This window comes from Chlamydomonas reinhardtii, chromosome 13, assembly GCF_000002595.2.
Source record: "Chlamydomonas reinhardtii strain CC-503 cw92 mt+ chromosome 13, whole genome shotgun sequence".
NCBI classification, from domain to species: domain Eukaryota; kingdom Viridiplantae; phylum Chlorophyta; class Chlorophyceae; order Chlamydomonadales; family Chlamydomonadaceae; genus Chlamydomonas; species Chlamydomonas reinhardtii.
In genome coordinates this window covers 5,094,258-5,114,312 of record NC_057016.1, presented here as the reverse complement: position 1 = coordinate 5,114,312, position 20,055 = coordinate 5,094,258, and the positions used below count along the sequence as shown (strand labels likewise).

Sequence of the window (20,055 nt, the reverse complement as noted above, 5' to 3'; positions counted from 1 at the left end):
ACCCTGTGCACCCTCACCCTTCCCCTAACCTGGTGAAGGCGTCACGGAAGCGTTCAAAACTCAGAAGGCTATGTATTTGCCATGCGGATCTCTTGCCCGAAAGGCGGTGCCGGGAATATTGCAATACTTGTTCGGCCGTGTTTGGGGCGGAGGGCATCCTGACGGCAAGCGGTGCGTGGCTCCGTTATTACGTACCACCTACCCGTCGGGTCGCAGGCAACAAGGACCGTATCTCAGTAGTCTGAGCGCCATTTGGACCTCCGGACCAGTCACTTTGTTTTGCGGAGTCGCCCCTAGCAGGTTTCGCCCCACGGGGTCCAATCCGACTGCCGACTCGTCTACACACCATATGCCTCCCTTGGCCAAAGGCGTACCCTCTGGTCCACCCTCGCACTCTGTCGTTGCTAACCTACCTCATCACTCGCAGCGCCCTGCTGGCGGCACCACCTGCTGGACTGCTGCAGCCTCTAGCTGCGGTACCGCACGACCCCCCGCCACTCAAGCTACAGCTGCTACAGCTGCTACTACCCTCGCCTGCGCTCCATCACCCGTCAGCAATCATCACGCCTACAGGCTCTCACACCCAATGCTGTGCAGCGCGACCGATAGACACGAGCACGCACACGCACCAACACACCGCGCCACACACACACACCTGCACACCAGCAGCGGCACAGGCGCCACGCACCAGACGCCCACAGCCGCCGTCCGTCAGCCCCCGACACAACACACTCTCACTGTCGTCACTAGTACGGACTCTCACTCTCAGCCGAGGCGGGTGCGCGCCCCCCTGTGTACCCCGGCACGGCGACGGCGCACCCACACATGCCCGGCTGGTGGGCCCAGGAGGTAGCGACGCGCCCAGCAGCACCCGCGCCCACAGCCGCAGCGGGCCGAGGGGACGGAGCTGGTGCCCACGTCGCCGCCTGCTGCTGTGCTGCTGTGCTGCCCGCCCAGGCACGTCCAGGCACGCGCGCGGCCTCACCACGTTGCGCCCCCCGATTTGTCCACGTACCACACAGGCCACGCTAGGGCCGAGGCAAGCGCCTCCACCGCCACTGCCACCGCCACTGCCACTAACCAGCCACCCCTACTTGCCCGCCTGCTGCGTGTTGTCGCTGTAGGCCTGCATGGCGGCCGGCGGCGTGGGGGCCGCCGCGGCTTTGGCGGCGGCGGGTGTGCTGCTGCTGCGGGGCGGCGCCAGCGCCACGGCGCGGGTGTTGTGGGCTGTGACGGCCTGCACCAGCTGGGGGTCCCGGAAGGAGCCGGAGGGGGTGGTGGACTCGGGGTAGATGCCCAGCACGTCCCAGGAGCCCCTGAGCAGCGGCAGGAGGAGTGCGGGCGTGAACAGGGGTGGGATTGCGGGTGGCAGGGGGTCGGTGCATGAAGTCATACAGTGCGAACCGGGCGGGGGAGCGGTCAAGCCCATGCGGCGGCAGGCGCTGCGTGGCCACAACCCGTGGCCTCCGTCTGCCCCCAGTGACCGTGACCGCGGCCTATCAGCGAACCAGTGGTGCGCACACTGGCACATTGCCTCTCACACATACACACACGCACAGCCCGGCACGCACGGACTCACATGCCCCACAGGAAGCAGTGAGAGATCTTGTAGGTGGGGCCTGGTGGTGTGCGAGCGGGGCAAGGGGATTAGGGCGCGGGGGGAGGCGTGTCGTGTGGCATTAGGGTGGGCACGTGTCAGGCTAAGCCACGGCTGAGCCACGGCCCGGACCCCGTTGTCCTTGCTGGGTACGCGTGATGGCTTGGCACCTGCTGACGACCTGGATGCCTGTCTGCCAGGCGCCCCACTTGTACTGTGTGGCCGCCCTATACCCCCGCGTGTCGCCCTCTCCCCCACGCCCCTCCCCTCCCCTCGGTTGGGCGACGATTCACTGACTATCGGGACCTACTTGGTTGGGCTCGGGCATAAAACCCCCACCCCCCTCCCACGCCCCACCCCCTGCGCACGCACCTCCTCCCACTGCCAGCCAGCTGAGGGTTTTGGCGAAGAAGCTGTGCAGGAAGGCCCGCATCTGGTGGGGGGGGGGCGGGGGCACGGGGCGGGGGAGGGGTACTTCATTCCAATCCCATGCAAGCTGAGCCCCCGAACGAGCCCGCAGGGGCAGGTGGGGGCGGGGGGGTGGGTGTGGGGTTGGGCCGTTGGGTCGGGCGGTGGACGCAGAGCTGCAGAGGAGGCGGAGCCGGCGGTGCGTTCCTTTCCCAGGGTTCCTAGCGCAAGATGGCAAAGTGCAGAGCAGTGCGACAGATGCTTTTGACACCCTACATATCGTGGGGACCCGGCCCTCCCCCCGCCCCCTCCCCCACCTGCGGCGGCGCCCAGGGGTCGGTGGCGGGTCCCGCGTAGGCGCCCCACACGCCGTAGAAGGGCATGCGCGCCGCCGCCTCCGGGGTGCGGGCGGGTGTGGTGCCCAGCGGGCTGTTGCCGCCGCCCAGACCGAACTCGCTGCAGTGCGCGGACAGGCGGGTGGACAGCGGGTGCTGACGGGGGGGGCGCAACAGTAGGTGCCGGGCTGGAATCGGCAAAACCCCGACGGCCCTACCTCTCCCCCCATAAATACATACACGCACGCCCACCTGTAGTGTAGGTCCAGGTTGCGGCGCTTGAGGATGGCGGAAACATCCAGTCCCACCTGTGGCCGTGAGTGCGGTGCGAGGGGCCGGGGTGAGGAGCGGTAGGTAGCAGCAGGCAGCGGCGGGGCAAGGTTGGCGTGAATGGTCCGGGCGGTGGGCCCACACACGTATGCATGTGCTTGTGGATGGGAGCAGCGGTGCCGCCTGCGGGCTGCCGGCACATGCGGCACGCACAGGTGCATGCACACTGGCCTTGGGTAGGCCGGCGTGCGCGCTACGCAGCAGAGTATCATAAACGCCACTGCAGCTGCGTTTGCCCTGCCCCGCCCCGTATAGCCCCGCCCCACACTAGCCCGCCCGGGGGGTCCCACCTGGTCGCGCATCTCCTGCGGGTAGACACAACACAGCGGGGTGTGTGCGAGTGTGTGAGGGGCGGTTAGACGCAAGTTTTAATCCTCTCACTCACACACACACACACACACACACACACACACACACACACCACCACCACCACCACCAAGCATTGCGGCACGGTACGTACGAACACGTGTATGCACGTACGACCAGCAACATGCGGGGCCAAGCATGTACATGTATGGCGGATCCCATTGCTGTGTCCGCCCTGACCGCCGGCCAGCTGTACTGTATATCTACCCTGGCACTCACCCCGAAGTAGGTGAAGGCCGCGTTTTGCAGGGCCTGGCAGGTAGGGGTGGGGTGGGGTGGCGGCGGGGCACAATGCCGCCAGGCACGTCAGCATGCCAGCAGCGTGTCCAAGTCACACAGCTACACCCTTACTCTCATCGCCCTCAGCCCCGCCCTCATCCGCGTCACCCCCCTCTAGGCCTCCCCGTCACCGTGTATCTCGGGCGTGCGGTCGTGCCATGCCGTGCCGAGTGCCGGCTGTACCCCGCCGCCCGCTGCCCCGCTGCTGCTGCCCTGAGCGGCACTGACTGGCCCCTGCTCCCCAGCCACCCCGGCCACCCGGTGTGATGGAGGACACGAGCACTGCGCCCCACGCACTGCGCTGCAGGCCCGCACTTTTCACACAGTGGGGCGGCATTCTCACCCCCCCACACACTCCCACACCCCCCCCACACAGCCTCTCAGTGGTGGGTGTCGCCCACTCACACACTCACGGTCATGGGGAAGTCCGGGTCGTCCAGGGCGGCGTAGGCGGAGATGCCTGTGGGCGCGTGTGTTCATGTGTGTGTGTGTGTGTGTCCGTGCATGTGTGTGTGTCCGTGTGTGTGTGTGTGTGTCCGTGTGTGTGTGTGTGTGTGTGTGTGTGTGTGTGTGTGTGTGTTTTCAGATGAGCAAATGAGCACATGAGAGACGTGCGGCTCAGCTTGGTTGGTCCGAGGAGTAGAGAGGCGGTTGTTTGGTACACCTCCGCTATGCCAGGGCCGCAAGCACCCACGTACATCCCGCTCGCCCCTTCCCCTGGGGGAAACGCAACCATCCCGGCCTGGCATGTGTATGTGCGCTTGCGCATGTCTGCACGCATGCATGATACGTGCACACACGCGTTCCGGCCGGGGCCGGAGCCTCCACACCAACACGTACCCACTTACATGCGGACTCGCCCCTGATGCACAATCTGCCCACATGCTGCCCCCCTACACGCACATTTACACCCCTCACCCACCCAAGAAGTCAATGGCCTCAAACAGCGCCCCCAGGGCCAGGATGTCGATCTTGCCAGCTGACGACCCCGGTCCAGGCGCCGTAGAGGAGGCGGCGGCAGCGGCGGCGGCAGCCGCCGTGGTGGGGACGACCGCGGCGGGCTTGGCGGCGGCGGCTTGCAGCAGGTCGCGGCGGCGGCGCGGTGCAGCCGCGTGGAGGTCTTGGCTGCCGGCGGCGGCGGAGGAAGCGGCGGCTTGGATGCGATGGGGCGTCACGGCCCGTGCAGCCGCCTCGGCCGACTTCGCCTGGCCCACCTCCTTCGCCTCCTTGCCATCATGCTTGTTGCCGTCATGCTCCTTGCCGTCATGCCTGTGGTCGTGACCGTGTGTGGTGGCGGCCCCCGGAGCTGCGCCCTCCGCCGCCACGAGCGCGGCCTTGGATGACTCCTCGGGTTGACGCCTGATCGCCTGCAGTCCGCCACTGCTGCTACTGCCGCTGCTGACACCGCCGCTGCTGCTACTGCCGTCGGCCCGCTGCGGCAGTAGCTGCGACGCCGCCAGCAGCCCCCGGCCCATAAAGGCGGTGAGGGAGGAGGTGGCGGCGGCGAAGGGGCCGAAACCCTGTGAGATCGGGCACGTGCGGGGAAGCGGCGGCGTCAAGGTGAGGTGATACTGTGGGCGACACAGCTGATCACCGCGCACCCGAAAACACACACACACACACACTGCTTACTTCACATTCACCCACTTTATGCCTCATCGCATGCCCCACACCACACGTGCCCGCACCACACGTGCCCACACCGCACTCGCACCCGCACTCGCACTCGCGCCCGCACGCACCAGGAATCGCGACAGCACCGACGCCGCGCTGCCGCCGCCCGCGCCGCCGCCCGTGTTGACCTGGAGCACCTTGTTGAAGTTGAAGGACACGCCCACCTGCAGCAGCAGCAGCCGGGCAGCAGCCAGGCATGCAGCCGGGCAGCAGCCGGGCAGCAGCCGGGCAGCAGGTCAACGACACTGCAGCAGGGAAGTAAAGGAAAGGAAGCAACGCTGCTGGCCAATGGCCAACAGAGACGCATCCCGCCCGCCACCCCCCCCCCCCGCCACACACACACACACATGCACGTGCACACACGCACACCTGTGTGAGCTCCCTCTGCGCCGCCACGTAGGCCTCGGACGCCCCCGCCGCCCGCATGCGCCGCAGCAGCCGCTCCTTCAGCTCCGACAGCTGCGGGGAGGGAGGGAGGGCAGAGGAAGGAGGCAGCGGAGGAGTGAGTGGGTGGTGGGGTTGGGAGATGGGGTTGCGGCTTTCACTAGGTCATCGACACCACCCCGCCTCCCCGCAGCTGTCACCACCACCAGCTGCGTCCAAGGCACTCCCGGCCACCAGCCCCAGGTGGCGGTTTAGTGTTGGGTGTGGAACATCCCACCGCCCCGTCCCCCAGCCCCCCAGCCCCCCCCCCCTCACCAGCTGCGTGTACTCGTGCGGGTAGCGCAACACAGTGGCACTCATCTCGCCCTGGGGTGGGTGGGGAGGTGGGTGGGTTGGTACGGGGTTAGACGAGGGAAGGGAAGGCGGCGCAAGTGTGTGAGACAGGCACGCCACGAGTGCCATCCCCATCGTCCCCCTCCCCCTCCCGCCCCCCACACACTGCCCCCCCCCACCCGCCCACCTGCAGCGCCATCCACACCGGCAGCGGCTGCACCCAGTCGGGCTTGGCGGCCAGCGCGGCCGCCAGTGCGTCCACCAGCGGCTCCAGCATCACCTGAGATGAGGGAGGGGGAAGGGGTTTGGGTGGGGGTGTAAACACCAGCCCAGCCCAAATTAAACCCAACCAAGCTAAACTAGCGGAGCACAGGCATGGGGCACGAAAAGGAGGGTCGGGGGCAGGCCCACCGAACGGCGTGCTGGCCCCCAACACCCCTGGACGCGGTGTCAGGGGTTTGGCCCGGGTCGATTTCCTTCCCCTGACTTCCCCTTCCTCTGCTGCCCCGTCAAATTGGGATTGGAGTAAGGTATTTCCTTCCCCCACCTAACCCCCGCACCTGTGCGTAGCTCAGTCCGCCGTACGCCTTGTTGGGGTTGAACACCAGCCCGTTGCGCCAGGCGGCAGTCCTGAGTGTGGCGGCGGGCAGGGGGGGCAGGTGTGTCAAAGAAAACAAAACGAATGGACCGAGAGCCCCCAATGGCAGGTGTGGGCAGGGCAAATGGGCAGATGAGGAAGGACAGGGCAGGGAGGGTGTCGGCGTGCGGCAGGAGCGGGGCAGGGGTGGAAGTGTGGTGAGGCGGGTTGCCGTGTACACGCACACACACGCGCATGTACGCCTGCTAGGCACAAACAGATTCCTTTTGCCAGCCCCCTCCCTTCTGCCAACTGCCACCACAAAGCACCAGCCACTCACCCGACCCCCACCCCGCCCCCACCTCCGTGTCTCGCCTGCCATGCACACACCTCCATCCCCCCCGCACCCCCCACCCACTTCCCGCCGTCGTCCAGGTGTGGCACCAGACTGACGCCCAGCCCCTCCTCCACGGCCCGCCGGAAGCACAGCTCCATGCCGGCACGGAAGGAGGCCACACTGGGGCCGTCGTGGTTGAGGCAGGTCATGGTGCTGGGGGGGGGGAGGAGGGGGGCAGGAGGTGTGGAGGGAGGGAGGACGTTTGCAGGTGGGGGCGGTAGGTGGGGGCGGTAGGTGGGGGCCGAGCGTGCAGAGGTGTCGATTGCCCACTCCTCCGGCCCCCATTTGGGCTGCCCCCTTTCACTGGGCTCAGGCATATACCCCCTCCCTTCGCCGAACCTCCGCCACACCTCTGCGCCCCTGCCCCTGGCCCCGCCACATCCCCCCCACCTGTCCATGTAGCAGAAGCTGTCAATGGATCCGTCCTCGTCGCGGTCCTTCCTGAGGGCGTGCGGGTGCGTGCGTGCGTGTGTGTGTGTGTGTGTGTGTGTGTGTGTGTGTGTGTGTGTGTGTGTGTGTGTGTGTGTGTGTGTGTATGTAGCAGCGTGTGCATGTGTGTGTGCACAGCCGCAGGCAGGCAGGCAGGCAGGTGCAGGGATGCGGGTAGAGTCACAGTGGGTGGTGGGGGTCGCACTGCTGAAGACAGCGGTGCCAGCTGTGCGGGGACGGCCCGCCTCCGTCACTTCTCAACACTCACCAGTAGTGTGTGGGCTGAGGGCGGGTGGATGGTGGCAGCGACGTGAAAAGGTAGGCGTGCGGGGACAATGGGGTTGGGCAGGTGTGAGGGAGGGAGGGATTAGGAAATGCGGTGCGGCAGGTGCGGCAGGGCGGATGCAATGAGGCCGTCATCGCGCACCACCAACCCATCGCCCACCACCATCAATTGCCAAGCCAGCCGGTGTCTGCCCGTGCCGGTGTTCCCTCGTGCCCAACAAACCTGCAAACGCCCTGGTGAATCCACGGAACAATCACCGCAATACCCCCTTCCCCTCCTCCCCCCCACACCCACCACGAAGTTGACCCTGCTGCCGCCCGCCACCTTCTTGGCGCGGTCCACCATGTCCGTGCAGCGGCTGGTGTAGGGCGGCGCGACCTGGTACGGCACCCAGTCGAACTCGCCCAACACCTGTGTGTGTGTGCGTGTGTGTGTGTGTGTGTGCGTGTGGGCGTGCGTGTGTTTGCGTGTGTTTGCGTGTGTTTGCGTGTGTGTGTGTGTGTGTGTGTGTGTGTGTGTGTGTGTGTGTGTGTGTGCAGGGGTGAGGAACGGGCGTGTGCCCGAGCCCAACGAGCAGGTCCGGCCTGGTCACCGGACCCGGCGGAGTGCGAAGTGGGGAAACGGGGAGTGCGGAGTGGGGAGTGGGAGGGTACAGCGACTGGACGCGGCAGTGGGGCCTGCTCAGGGCGGCCGCACGCACTGCAGTCCACCAGGTCGCCTGCATGTCCTGCCGTCCTGCAGCGCCGGTGCCCATGTCGTCACATGCAGCCGTTCATGTCACATGCAGCTCCCACGGCGCCGCCCCTCCGCGCCCCCCGCCGCCACGCACCATGACTGAGGGGTTGAGCTCCACGGGCAGTGCGGTGGGGTCCACAGGCGCACCCTGCAGCGCCGCAGCCGCCCGCGACAGCGCACCAGCACTCAGCCCCCCAGCCGCACCCGCTGCAGCACCTGCGGCGGGCGCTGCTGTGGTGGGTGTGGGCACCAGCACCAGCAGGCCGCAGCACAGCAGCAGCACACACGCCGCCGCGGACACAGCCGCCGCGCCGAACGCTGTGACAAACGACCTCCGCCGCCCTCCGCTGCCAACGCCGCTGCTGCTGCCCCCAGCGCCCGCCCTGCCTCGCCCGCCCCAGCCCTTGCTGATCCTGGTGGCTGCTGCCTCGGGGCGCTCAGCCGTCCCTCCACCTCCGCCTCCGCCTGGTGCCGTCTGTTGCAACTGGCCTGCACCGCTACTGCTGCTCGGTCTGCTGTCGCGAGCTCCGGCCTCAAAGCCAGGGACCGCCACCGGCGAAGCTGTAGCTGTAGCAGTAGCAGCCGCGGCCGCAGCAGCTGCGTGTGGCTGCCGCCGCCGCCACCCGGTTGTTGGCATGGTGGCGTGCGTGATCTAGTCGTGAGGGGACGAGCCGGGGAATATGCCGGCGGTAGTGGTGGGCGGCCGCTGGTGGTGTTCTGGGCGGTGCTCTGAGTTATCCGCACTGGCTGACGGCGGCGGGTCGGACCCAGTCGTCTCCAGTCGCGGCCGAGGAGGCGGCAGCTGCTGCGGATTCACGGGAGCGCTGCTGGTTTGAGTACCAGGCAAAAGTAGGAGCTGCTGTCTGGAAGTAAGCCAGGTTTAGACTGAAGAGCAGTTGAAGGGAGGTTGGCGAAAGGTTGAGGGCAGCGGCGGGTGAGGACTACCTGTCAGTGCCACAAACCGCCATAACCGCCACAACGGGTTCTGGCGGGGTTGCCAACAGTAACAAGGCCCCGACCCAGCACTCACCCAGCACTCACCCACCACTGTAAAGTTGCCGGGACGAATGGGGAGGCCTGCCGGCAACCGGGCACACGACGCGGGGAGCGGCAGCTGCGTGCTGGCAGCCCGCTCGGCGAGCCGCAGTGGCGCTTGTGGGCATGTGCCGCCGGCGCGCTGCCGACCTGCCGCGCCCGCACGTCAGTGGCTACGGCTACGCCCATGCGGGGGCCGACCTAGGTTGCGCCCCCGTCACTTGTCCGGCGGTGCACAACAAGGGCTAGGCGGGGGGTGGGCCGACCGGGCCGTGGGGTGGGGCGTGGCCATGGGGGTGTCGCCCAATACCCCTGCGCGGCAAAGCACGGTATACTCCCCCTATATCCCCGCGTAATGCCATGAGGCTTGTTGCCGGCATGCGCAATGCCTGCGCGGCTCTGCAAGTGCTGACAGCCTTCAGGTTGTGACAGTGCATCACCCGTATCACCCCGCCGTGTATAACTCATTCGACTACCCTAGCGGCACCTTGTCTGAATGCATATACGCTTGCATACTTATGTCTACAGAAAGCTGAATCCCCCAGGCACAATTGAGTTGGCGATGGTGTTGTTGAAACGCCGAGATGGCCGGTACATGATGCCCTGGTTTTGTCCGCACCACACGCATAGCCTTGCACATTTGCATACAAAGACACCATATCAACGTTGCTGAACAAATCAGCAGGGCCTCGCGTGCAACACCCCATCCGAAAGCAGAATGCAGGAGTGCCCGAATAGCCCACGGGCTATGCCAAATGGCGTTAGCCCCAGGGAAAATGCTGTCCAGATACTGCTGCATCATAACAGCCGCGAGAATTTGGAGCAGCAGAGCCCGGGTTCTCAAGCTGGCTCGGCTCCGGGGTCACCTCGGCCCAGCCTGCGTGCGAGTGTTGAGCTGGACCCGCTTAACAAGCTACTGCGGAAGAACAAGTAAGGGGGAGCGTGTGAATGGTCCAGGGTTTCGCAGAAGAACTCGGCTTTCGGGCTTCGCCGAACCGAACACTGCCCATGCACCGGGATCGATCTGTTTAAGGAGTTGAGATACCGGGAATGGTGCTCGGTACAGTAACGGAAGGACCCGGCGGCCGAGACCCTTTATCGTTGGGGCAAGTGCGAGCCCTGCACGCGCTAACGCGGGATATGGGCTACCAGCGGGATGCGATACATCAGCCTGTTGCATGTGCGATGGGAGGGCGAGCTGTGGTTGTGCCTGGGGCTTCTCCTTGTCTGACAAATCCGCATGTCCGCATACATGTACACTCCACCGACTTGGCTCTCCCTTATTGGTTCCTGTCCAGGGCCTGGTCCGCCGCTCGACTGGCCGAGGACCCCGGCTACTTCCAGCGCCTCATTGCGCAGCAGGCGCCCGAGTACCTGTGGATCGGCTGCTCCGACTCGCGCGTGCCGGTAAGCAGCAGCCGGAGCTGCGCCCCCTCCCCCGGCGCCTGCGCTGGCACCAGCGCACACGCCAGCGCAGCTGCTGGAGGGCCTTGTGCCGCCTCCCCCCCTGCTTGGCTGACTAGCGCGTCCTAATCATACCGTATTATTCTTCATGCACTTAGCCCATCCACGCCTCGCCCACGCCGCCCCCCGCCCTCCGGCCCCCCACCAGGCCAACGCCATCCTGGGTCTGGCCCCCGGCGAGGTGTTTGTGCAGCGCAATGTGGGCAACCAGGCCACCCACACTGACCTCAACTGCATGAGCTGCCTGGAGTACGCGGTCAAGGAGCTCAAGGTGGGCGGGCGGGCCTAGTGGTAGTGGTGTTCGTTGGGGGTCGGGGGGAGTCACCTGCCGAGCCCAACGAGCAAGTCCCATCATCATGGGAGGGGGGCAGGGAGAGGAAGAAGGGTGTGGGAGGAGACGATGGCAGTGATGGCGGGGATCAGGATTTGAGTCTGGCTGGGGTCTCCGGTGCACTCCGCAGTGGCCAACAGCAGCAGTGCGGGCCTGCTGATCACCTGCTTCCCTGCCTTCTTCGTCATGTACCGACCGCCGCCGCCTTGTCCCCTCCAGGTGCGCAATGTGATTGTGTGCGGCCACTACGGCTGCGGCGCCGTCAAGGCCGCCATCAAGATGCCCAGCAAGACACAGAACCTGGTCAACTGCTGGATCTCGGGTGGGTGCAGGGTGCGGGGTACGTGGGTGGGTGGATGGGTGCGGCGCTTGTCGGCTCGGGGGCAGGCAGCGGCCGCGTGTACCGGTCTGTCACGGACGGCATGAGCGGATGGAAGGCCTGGGGAAGGACTCGCGCACAGGCTGTCACTTGTCACAGGCAGGATGAGCCCGCAGACAACTTGAGAACAGCGGAGGGCACGATACCAGGCACAACACAGCGCATCATGTCACGCTAAATACCGCGCTGCCCTCCCCTTCCCCCCGCCTTTGTGCAGACATCCGGGAGTGCCGCAACGAGCACCGCACGGAGCTCATGGCGCTGCCCACCACTGAGGCGCAGGTGGACAGGTGCGAGGCGGGGCGGCCGGCAGGCGGAGGGGGGCAGAGGGGGCACGGGGCGCAAGCACAGGCGGGGGGCGGGAAGAGGGGGTGTACGTGCGAGCCCACCGTCTGCGGCGGTATGCGATAGGGGGGCTCCACGAAGCGCTAGTCGCGCAGGTTTGTACGGCAACAGGCCAACCTCCACACCATCACGCTCATTCGCCCGCCCCCCCAGGCTGTGTGAGCTCAACGTGCTGCGGCAGACGTTCAACGTGTGCACCAGCCCGGTGGTGCAGCACGCCTGGGACCAGGGCCAGCAGCTGTTCATCTACGGAGTGGTGAGAGCGGGGGCGGGGGCGGGGGCGGGGGTAGTTCAATGTGCAAACCCAACTGTACCAAGACCCAGCCAGCGGGGGGTAGGACAGGGTGGGGGGCCATATACCGCAAAGCGGTTGACAGCCGGCCGGGATCCCAGGTTAGGAGGAATGGGCCGGTGCCACATGTCCATGCGGTGTCGCATTTCCCTCACCCCGCTACCCCACTCCACGCCCTGCCCCATCATCCCTCTCCCTTGCCCCCCAGGTGTACAGTCTGAAGGACGGTCTGATGCGCAAACTGGTGGGGCCCATCTCCAAGACAGGTGGGCAGTGGGGCAGACCGCACCCGGCGGCGCAGAGGGGTGGGGGGAGGGTGGCCAGGGGGGGGGGTTCTGGGTGGCGGGTGTTATGCCTGCGGCTTGCTACACGGCACGCTGGGCTCCCAACTCGCATCTGTATGACCTCCTTCCCCCGCCTGCCGTCCACCCGCCTGTCCCCACCCCATCCCCGGCCTGCCCTGATGTCCCCTGATTCCCCTGCTTGTATCCTGTTCCCAATGTTGCACCCTTGCACACACACCCGCCTGCTCCCCCGCCCCTCTGCCCAGGCGACTTCGAGATGGACCAGTCGTCCTTCATCGAGCGCGGCAGCAGCTACATCGATGTCGGCATGAGCGGTGAGGAGCCAGCAGCTGTAGCAGGTGGCGCCGGTGCTGGCTACAGCTGCAAACAGCGGGGGCAGGCAGCAGCGGGTGGAGCACGTGTGTGTGTGTGGGGGGGGGGGGGCGGCCCAAGGTGTCAGCGCAGCTCCTTGCCGTGGTCAGTCCTGCTCCGTGCTGCACTGCCCACGTGTTTACACCCAGTCACCCAACCGCCCTTGTGTGCACACACTGAAGCGGAAAGTGTATGTGTGTGCATGTGTGCCCGCATCCACAGCCGCCGCAGCCGCCATGAACATGCCCGACCGCAGGGGCGGCAGTAGTGCGCCCCGCGGTGCGCCCGGCTCGGTGGTGGTCAACGGCCGCCAGCAGGCAGACAGCATGGGCGACGGCCGTGAGTAGGGCCGGAGGGGGGGGGGGGGGGTTGGAGCTGTAGCGCCTCCGTGGCGTCCCATCTTTGAACTATCAGCACCGGCGGTTTCGCCGCACCGCTTCTAGAGCGGCCAGTTTCAAACTCTGCCAATCCCATCCCGTCCGCACTCCCCCACCACCTGCCTCCTACTGGCTCTTCAGCCTTAACCCAGCCCTAACCCTCAATCCCATTCTGGATCCTAAAACCTGCCTGCCTGCCTGCCTGCCTGCCTGCCTGCCTGCCTGCCTGCCTGCCTGCTCCCCTGCCCCCCCCCCCCCCGCCCAGTGTCCCCCTCGGGTGGCATCATGGCCATGTCTTTCCGCAGCCGCATGGAGGCCTTCAACGCCTACATGAACACCATGCAGGTGCGCCAGCGAGGAGGGCAGGGAGGGCGATAGGGCGGGGAGGAGGGGCGATAGGGCGGGGGCGATGAGCGAAATGGGCGTCTGACAAGGGGGGGGGGGCGGGAAAGGGAGGCCGTAGCCTGTGGGCTTATGGCCTTGTCTGTAGAGGCCTGTTCTGCCGGGTACGCATAACAGGCGTGATTACGGGGCGGTATTGGGCTGTCGCGCAGGTGAACAACCGCATTGCCGAGCACGTGGGCTGGACGGACGAGCAGGCCGAGCACTCGGCGCTAAATGGCGCCGCGGCGGCCGCAGCGCTGGCGGCCACCGCGGCCGCTGGCGTGGCGTCGGGCGACAGCCCGCGCAGCCCGCACCACCCCTAGGCCCCAGGCCCCAGGTGGTTCACTGTCAGACCGCTGCAACACAAAGGGTGAGGCTCCAGGCGCTGTGTTGATACCTGTATAGTGAGCCAGAGTGTGTTGGTTTACGGCGTCCAGTTGCGCACAGACAGTAGACACGGCAGCGGCATAGCCCTGAGCCTTCTCAGGGAAGAATTGAGGAACACTGGAAACTCGACGCGGGAAGCGCTTTATCTTCTTTTATTACTGGTGCCGTGTGTGTCCCGGCGGGTGCCTGCGGCGCAATGCTGGGCTCTGGTAAAAGTGCTCCCCGGCGGGATAGTTCGTGTAGTAGCACACCGGGTGTGTGCCGGGGTGTAGCTGGATGCCACCCGTCTGCTGCAGCACGTTGGCATGTTGTCAATTGTAGGGTTGGACGTGACCTGAAACCATGTGTTCCCTCGCGCGGTTAGCTTTGCGCCTAGATGGTTGCGTTATGCTGGCTGCCACGCTTGTGTTTACACGTGACATTGAGGATACGGACGCAAGGGGATCGTGTGCACGGGACGTCAGGGTAGCTGCAGTTACGGACCGCCGCATTGCGTGGGCCGCACCTGCTGCCGCCTGGACGCCCGTGGGCCGCGGCCCTCCCTCAGTTGAGGTGGTTCAACTGCATGGCTGGTGACGCAGGCAATTGTTGCGCCACCTGCATGTGCGCTCGGCTTGATCGACACCACAACATCTTGGTGGGTGGGTAGCAGTTTGGCAGCGGTTCGACGGATGCCGGCCTTGAGCTTGTTTGGCGGGCAGCAGCACTTGAGTTGTACGTTCGCATTGCGGAGACCATCAGAAAGTACCGGTACCGTAATGTTGGTTTAGGCCCCTAGCGAATAAGTGAATAACACGATCACGGACGCACTGCTGGGTCATGCGCAGACTGTGGCGGGCCTTAGCAAGCGTGCACTTGTTGCTGCTGTGAATTGTTTGAGCAAGCAGTAAGAGCAAGGTGTTTGCCGCGCAAACACGCTTGCGGCTGGATGATGCCGTGATGGGCAGTTGGTGCTTGTTGCGTTGTGGTGGGATAGACCGTTGTGGTGGGATAGACCCGTGGGATAGACCGATAGAGGAATCATGGGGCCCGGTGCAGTGCGGCGGCGGCAGCGGCCTACCCCAAACTGCTGCCGGAGCTGTAGAGTTTGGGCAATAGTACAATCCATATGTAGTCTAACCCTTGAGGGGTGCACAGCGTCAAGCAGCGGCCGCGATGCGCGACAGCGCGAGCCTCAGCCACAGAGCCAATAGAGATGAAGGAGCGGAGCATATCTACGATGCGTAGGACAGCAGCAGCTAGTAAACGGCAAAATGATATTGACAGAGATGCTAGGCAGATCCTTGGGCCGCTCTCGGGCCGAGATCGTTTCCAGGGGGGGGCGAAGCCCCCCAGGAACACCCCTGTCCGTGCCACACCATGCGCTGTCGATATGTTCGTTAAACCGTAGTTATTGCGTGCACCCCACCCAACCGGCCACGTCCGGATTTGCGGGGATGCCAAAGGCCCCCAACATAGAGGCGTGTGCTTAGTAGGCGCCCGCGTCAAGGTGGCTGGGTGATAACGACCCGGGATCAGCCCTTTTCCTGCCAAGGCAGCCACCTCCTTGGTATTACCCGACTTGTGCTTGCGCGTGGATTCTCGCACGCGCTCATTGTAAGCAAGCTGCCCCACTGCCCCACCTCCCTCTCATCCTCATACCTCACGCTCTGCGACCCTGGACCATGGCCCAGCCTCACCACCTCCGTCTCTCCCCCGCACGCCCTGCCTCCGAGGCACCCGTATATGTACTGCAGCGGCACCACCACCCTGCACCACCCCAAACGCATAGCGGACCCAGAGCATCTTGTGTGAATTGCACAACAGCTAAATCCATGCAGCGCGCCTAAACCCACATCTCGCCCGCCGGCGACCCTCACGCTGGCCTGCACGCACGCCGCAGAAGCTCGCGCCTAGAGATCTCAGGTCCCATGGACCTGCTCACATACCGCCACTCCACACACTACTGGCATGACTGCGCATGCAACCATACACATCCGCTTTGGACATGAAGCCAAACACGCTCGTTATTTAGCGTACTCGATACCCACATAAGTCTGACTCTTGTCATGCCACTGCGGCCGCCGCGGCCGCCTACCTGCGCACAGCCCCGTACGCCCCCGTGCTGCTGTAGTGCGTGTTGGTGGTCGAGGTCCGCCCGCCCGCCGCCCCGTTGGGGTTGTCCAGCGACCGCCGGCGCGCGGCATTGTCCATCGAGGTCCGGTGCCCGGCCCCGCCGTGGCCGTGGTAGGCGCCGCTGCTGCTGCCGCCGCCGCCGGGCACGGGCGTGGAGGAGGCGGCGCGGGCTGCGGCCATGGCCGCCTCGCGCTCGCGCATCTGGCGCACCACCTCCTTCTTCTTCTTCAGGATCTCGCCGTACAGCCGCTCCCTGACGGGGAGGAGCAAGCAACGCAACACAGCGAGGTTCGGGTGAGTTGGGCGGTGCGTTGGCGGGGAGGTCAGCCATGGCATCAGGAGCTGCGCTGGAGCGGTCGATGCCGTTGGCCAGCGGGAGCGGATCACGGCCAGGCAGGCCAGCACAGCAAGCCCCATCCACCCCGCGGCCTTGAGCCCCTGTACCTCTCCGCCGACACTACCCCCGCCGCCGCACCTGTACTCGCTGACTGTGTACTTGGTGTTGTCGGAGATGGGCAGCACGATGATGCGGTTGCACACCGGCTCGTCCGCCAGGTTGTGGAACTGCGCCACGTACGGGTGCCGCAGCGCCTGCTCCGCAGTCAGCCGCTTGTGCGGGTTGAACACCAGCAGCTTGCTGCAGGGAGAAAGGGAAGCAGGGGGCGGGCGTCCAATGAGAATGGGCCAAGCGCAACCCGCAGACGAAAGCCCCGTCGAGGGCGCCAATCCCGCTGCAAGCGTCCCGCCTGCCGGGATTCCAACACAGACCCAGGGGGCCTGGCCACACCCCGCTCAACCGCGGCCCCAGCCCCCAGCGCCCGGCTCTGCAGCCCTGCCGCATCCACGCACCGCAGCAGGTCCGCCGCGTCCGGCGAGGCGTGCGGGAAGACGTCCTGCAGGCGGCGCGCCTGGCTGACGCTGCAGGACTCCATCATGGTGGCGGCGAAGGGCGAGTCGATGGCCTCCACGTCCGAGGGACTGGGCCGCCCACAGAACTCCACAATGCGGTCCAGCTGCCGGCGTGACGAGTGGAGGGGAGTGTGGAGTGTAGTGGCGGAGTGCCGGGTCGTGGGATGTGATGTGTGGTGCGAGGGACCGGTAGGAAGCAGGAGCCAGGGCGGATTGCATGCTTCATCATCATAGGGGGGAGCCCAAGCACAACAGGTATTCCTGAGTCATACCATGTGGACTGCCATCCCGCATGCAGCTCCCGGCACCAGCCTCTGGTACCATGCCACCTTTCTTCTTCCAGCTCCCGCGTCTGTTCCCAACCCCGCCCCCTTGACAGCGCCACCCCACCCGCCCCGGCGCCCACCTGGTTCATGGTGGAGGTGCCGGGGAAGACGGGCTTGCCCATCAGCAGCTCACCCAGGATACAGCCTGAATAGCAGTATGCGAGGCGAGGTGAGGGGGTCAATGAGTGCTCAGAGGTGCGAATGGCTGGCGCCACGCCATACCGTTGCCCCCCTTTCCACATGCGTCCCGGCATGTCTGCCCGAGTCCCTGCCTGTGGCCCCCGTGCCCCGCCCCCCGCTCAGCCCCGCCACCCACCGCTGGACCACATGTCCACGCCGAACGTGTACTTGGTGCTACCCAGCAGGATCTCGGGGGCGCGGTACCAGCGCGTGGCCACGTAGTCCGTCAGGATGGGGTTTTGGCCGTCGCTGGCGTTCAGCTGGCTCACACTGCGGAGGCGAGGACACGGGGCGACACGACCGGGGCATTGGACATGTGGCATGGGCCGCCCACCGCGTGCAGTGGCAGGACGTGGTCGCGGCGCTCCCCGCGGCTGTGCAGCTCTGGACCCAGCACAGCCACGGATATCAGGACCCCTTATCCCAGCCCGCTGCCGCCCGCTGCCCCCGCTGCCGCCCACCTCCGGGCCAGGCCAAAGTCCGCGAGCTTGACCATGCAGTCGCTGTTGAGCAGCAGGTTGCTGGGCTGTTGGGTGAGAAGGGAGGGGAGGGGAGGCCGGCGCATGAGGGGCAGAGACATGCAGAGCGCCGCGCGCACCAGCCGCGGAAGCTCCGTGCCGCGGACCAGCGATAATAATTTCTTACATACACACCTGACACGCGCTGCCTCTCGTCCCACTTTACTGCTACCATGCATGCGCGCTAGACCCCCATGCGCCCCGCAACGCTCTCAGCGGACCTTGATGTCTCTGTGCAGCAGCTCGCCGCTGTGCATGTACTTGAGGCTCTTGAACAGCTGGTACATGATGTACTGCTTGTGCACCTCCTCCAGGATGTTGGCCCGGATGACCGCGTGTAGGTCGGTCTGGACAACACAGTACCAGAAAGGGCGCATGGTGGAAGGGTCGGGCGGCTCAGACCACGACCATGCTTGCCACAAACCCGGGGGCCGGAGATCCAAACCGGCGCCCCTGCTGCTGCGCGCGGTGGTCCCATTGATGCGCCCACTAAAGCGGCTTTTCAAAGCAAGATGGGTCCGAATGGCGTAATGCACGGCGGAAGACCGTGTACAGCACATGATCCGCCAACGGTCACAGACGCCCTCGCCGCGTCTGTGCATTCTGGCCCAGACTCAGGCTGTCCGGCACCTCACCTCCATATACTCGAACACGAGGTACAGGTCCCGATCATTCTCCGCTTTGAGGACATTTAACAACCTGGTAAGAAGAGGCAGGGAACTGATGAGGGGTACTTCCTTTCTTCCGTGCTGTGCCCCGCCTTGGCACGCCGCAGTCCCCCGCCGTTTTCGCCCAACCTTCACCCTGCTGTGCATAAGCGTCGTGTGCAAGCCCCAAGCATGCTTGAGACGCGCTTGCAGCTGCAGCGCTAGCAACCGCGGTGCAGCATCCCCGGCATGCCCCACCTGACGATGTTGTCATGGTTGTTCAGGTCTTGCAAGAACATCACTTCTCGAAATGTTCGCTGCGAGAATAAGTTGATGTAAGCTCATGGCTTAGGTCTGGGCCAGGCCACGGCTGCCTCTGGCTTGCAAGAGCTGCGCCCCTACCTGTGCATCTGTCGCGTTTTGAAAGGCGTCGAAAATCTTCTTCAGCGCCACGACCTCACGAGTCTTCCGGTCAATTGCTTTCCATACAACTCCGTAGGCCTGCAGGCGGCAGGCGCTGGTCAAGGCGCTGGCGGTCTTCACCTCCGTGACTTTGACATGAAGCTCACCCCCTTGCCCAGCTTTTGCTGGATCTCATATTTCTTGAGGATATGCTTGTCGACTTCCTCCTCCGTCATTTCCGGCTCCGGCCGCTTGCTACGCCCGGTCCGCCTGAAGTTGACTAGGTCCCCGCCCGCACCGCACCGCCGGGGGGCTCTGTTACTTTACTGATAAGCTTCACAGGAAAGGGCAAGTAACTGCAGTCACGGTTAACGTATAGCTCAAGAGACTCTGAGAAATGTCTTGCTCACGCAGGCAAGCAGAGTTGTCTCCTAGGCAAATTCAGTCCTGGTGGGATACGTGCATACACATAATGCATACCCACTCACAGCTGCAAGTGCGTCAGCGGGCAATCCAGACTTGTACTGCAATCGTGCGCACGCGGCACTACCGTCTGCATTACTGCATAGCCTCAGCCGGCCCCTCTCCGGACGCCGTCAACGTGTGTGCCATACGAGTCCACGGCCTTCATCGCCAGTTGCCGTGCACCCAGGCCATTCTCCGTTGACCGCTGCCCAAGGCCGTCGCCTCCCAATCCCTAGTCGCACGCCACCGGTACAGCTAGTGCGGCAGTAGCGCCGCCTGCTTGATGCGGGCGCACAGAGCGCGGCACGTTCCAGCCAGCTGCGGCGCAGCAGCCACCGCCGCCGCCCCACCACCCCCGCGACCCCCATCACCACCTCCTGACGGGGCCGCCACAGCCATCAGCGCCGCCGCCAGCACCGCCAGCCGCTGTGCGACCGCCGCCGCATACAGCGGGCAGCTCACCAACATGCCGGCGCCCTGACCCCCGCCCCCACCACCGCCACCCCCACCCCCACCGCCATCGCCACCGCCAATCGCCGCAGTGCCACTGCCGCCACTGCTTCCACCTGTGCATTTGGCGCCGCTGGCCACGTGGTGTGCGGCCAGTAGGGCCTGTGGTGGCATCACGTGGCCGGTGGCGGGGTGAGGCGGCATGAGGCGGCATGAGGCGGCCGAGGGTTGCAAGGGGGCTGGAACGTGTGTAGGAGCGGGGG

At 65.5% G+C, this 20,055-nt stretch overlaps 3 protein-coding genes across 3 annotated transcripts; 1 reads left to right on the top strand and 2 right to left on the bottom strand.

The window, feature by feature from the left end:
- Positions 1–175: 175 nt before the first annotated feature.
- On the bottom strand, positions 176–9,037 carry CHLRE_13g607400v5 (uncharacterized protein). The gene is made up of 19 exons (XM_043069905.1): positions 8,225–9,037; positions 7,690–7,806; positions 7,378–7,391; positions 7,071–7,121; positions 6,702–6,833; positions 6,267–6,336; positions 5,894–5,986; positions 5,689–5,739; positions 5,359–5,448; positions 5,058–5,153; positions 4,238–4,835; positions 3,729–3,775; positions 3,256–3,288; positions 2,961–2,975; positions 2,593–2,648; positions 2,323–2,461; positions 1,970–2,030; positions 1,580–1,619; positions 176–1,316 (listed from the first exon to the last, which is right to left on the bottom strand). The coding sequence occupies exons 1-19, from the start codon at positions 8,765–8,767 to the stop codon at positions 1,091–1,093; spliced, it is 2,472 nt and encodes an 823-aa protein (XP_042917880.1). The 5' UTR covers positions 8,768–9,037; the 3' UTR covers positions 176–1,090.
- A 650-nt stretch (positions 9,038–9,687) lies between these two features.
- CHLRE_13g607350v5 (uncharacterized protein) lies at positions 9,688–14,906 on the top strand. Its single transcript, XM_043069904.1, has 11 exons — positions 9,688–10,095; positions 10,464–10,572; positions 10,778–10,900; positions 11,180–11,282; positions 11,557–11,629; positions 11,838–11,940; positions 12,185–12,242; positions 12,527–12,595; positions 12,855–12,971; positions 13,275–13,354; positions 13,564–14,906. Exons 1-11 carry the CDS (start codon positions 9,884–9,886, stop codon positions 13,714–13,716), a joined length of 1,200 nt encoding a protein of 399 aa, XP_042917879.1. The 5' UTR covers positions 9,688–9,883; the 3' UTR covers positions 13,717–14,906.
- Positions 14,907–14,925: 19 nt separating this feature from the next.
- Positions 14,926–19,337, bottom strand: CHLRE_13g607300v5 (uncharacterized protein). Its single transcript, XM_001699043.2, has 11 exons — positions 19,045–19,337; positions 18,878–18,976; positions 18,734–18,792; positions 18,464–18,527; positions 18,050–18,175; positions 17,772–17,836; positions 17,447–17,580; positions 17,211–17,275; positions 16,745–16,908; positions 16,371–16,532; positions 14,926–16,148 (listed from the first exon to the last, which is right to left on the bottom strand). The coding sequence occupies exons 1-11, from the start codon at positions 19,111–19,113 to the stop codon at positions 15,854–15,856; spliced, it is 1,302 nt and encodes a 433-aa protein (XP_001699095.2). The 5' UTR covers positions 19,114–19,337; the 3' UTR covers positions 14,926–15,853.
- Between the last annotated feature and the right edge of the window lie 718 nt (positions 19,338–20,055).

What these genes read in the sequence shown, in the direction of transcription:
- CHLRE_13g607400v5 (XM_043069905.1), bottom strand. Translation starts at nt 8,767, where the DNA reads ATGCCAACAACCGGGTGGCGGCGGCGGCAGCCACACGCAGCTGCTGCG. An exon ending in ACCCGGACTTCCCCATGACC is followed by an intron (nt 3,289 to 3,728) that starts GTGAGTGTGTGA and finishes CCTACCTGCCAG; the next exon opens with GCCCTGCAAAACGCGGCCTT. An exon ending in CTGGCTGGCAGTGGGAGGAG is followed by an intron (nt 1,620 to 1,969) that starts GTGCGTGCGCAG and finishes GCACACCACCAG; the next exon opens with GCCCCACCTACAAGATCTCT.
- CHLRE_13g607350v5 (XM_043069904.1), top strand. Translation starts at nt 9,884, where the DNA reads ATGCAGGAGTGCCCGAATAGCCCACGGGCTATGCCAAATGGCGTTAGC. An exon ending in GCTCCGACTCGCGCGTGCCG is followed by an intron (nt 10,573 to 10,777) that starts GTAAGCAGCAGC and finishes GCCCCCCACCAG; the next exon opens with GCCAACGCCATCCTGGGTCT. An exon ending in ACGCGGTCAAGGAGCTCAAG is followed by an intron (nt 10,901 to 11,179) that starts GTGGGCGGGCGG and finishes TGTCCCCTCCAG; the next exon opens with GTGCGCAATGTGATTGTGTG.
- CHLRE_13g607300v5 (XM_001699043.2), bottom strand. Translation starts at nt 19,113, where the DNA reads ATGACGGAGGAGGAAGTCGACAAGCATATCCTCAAGAAATATGAGATC. An exon ending in AAAACGCGACAGATGCACAG is followed by an intron (nt 18,793 to 18,877) that starts GTAGGGGCGCAG and finishes TTATTCTCGCAG; the next exon opens with CGAACATTTCGAGAAGTGAT. An exon ending in AACCATGACAACATCGTCAG is followed by an intron (nt 18,528 to 18,733) that starts GTGGGGCATGCC and finishes TCTTCTTACCAG; the next exon opens with GTTGTTAAATGTCCTCAAAG.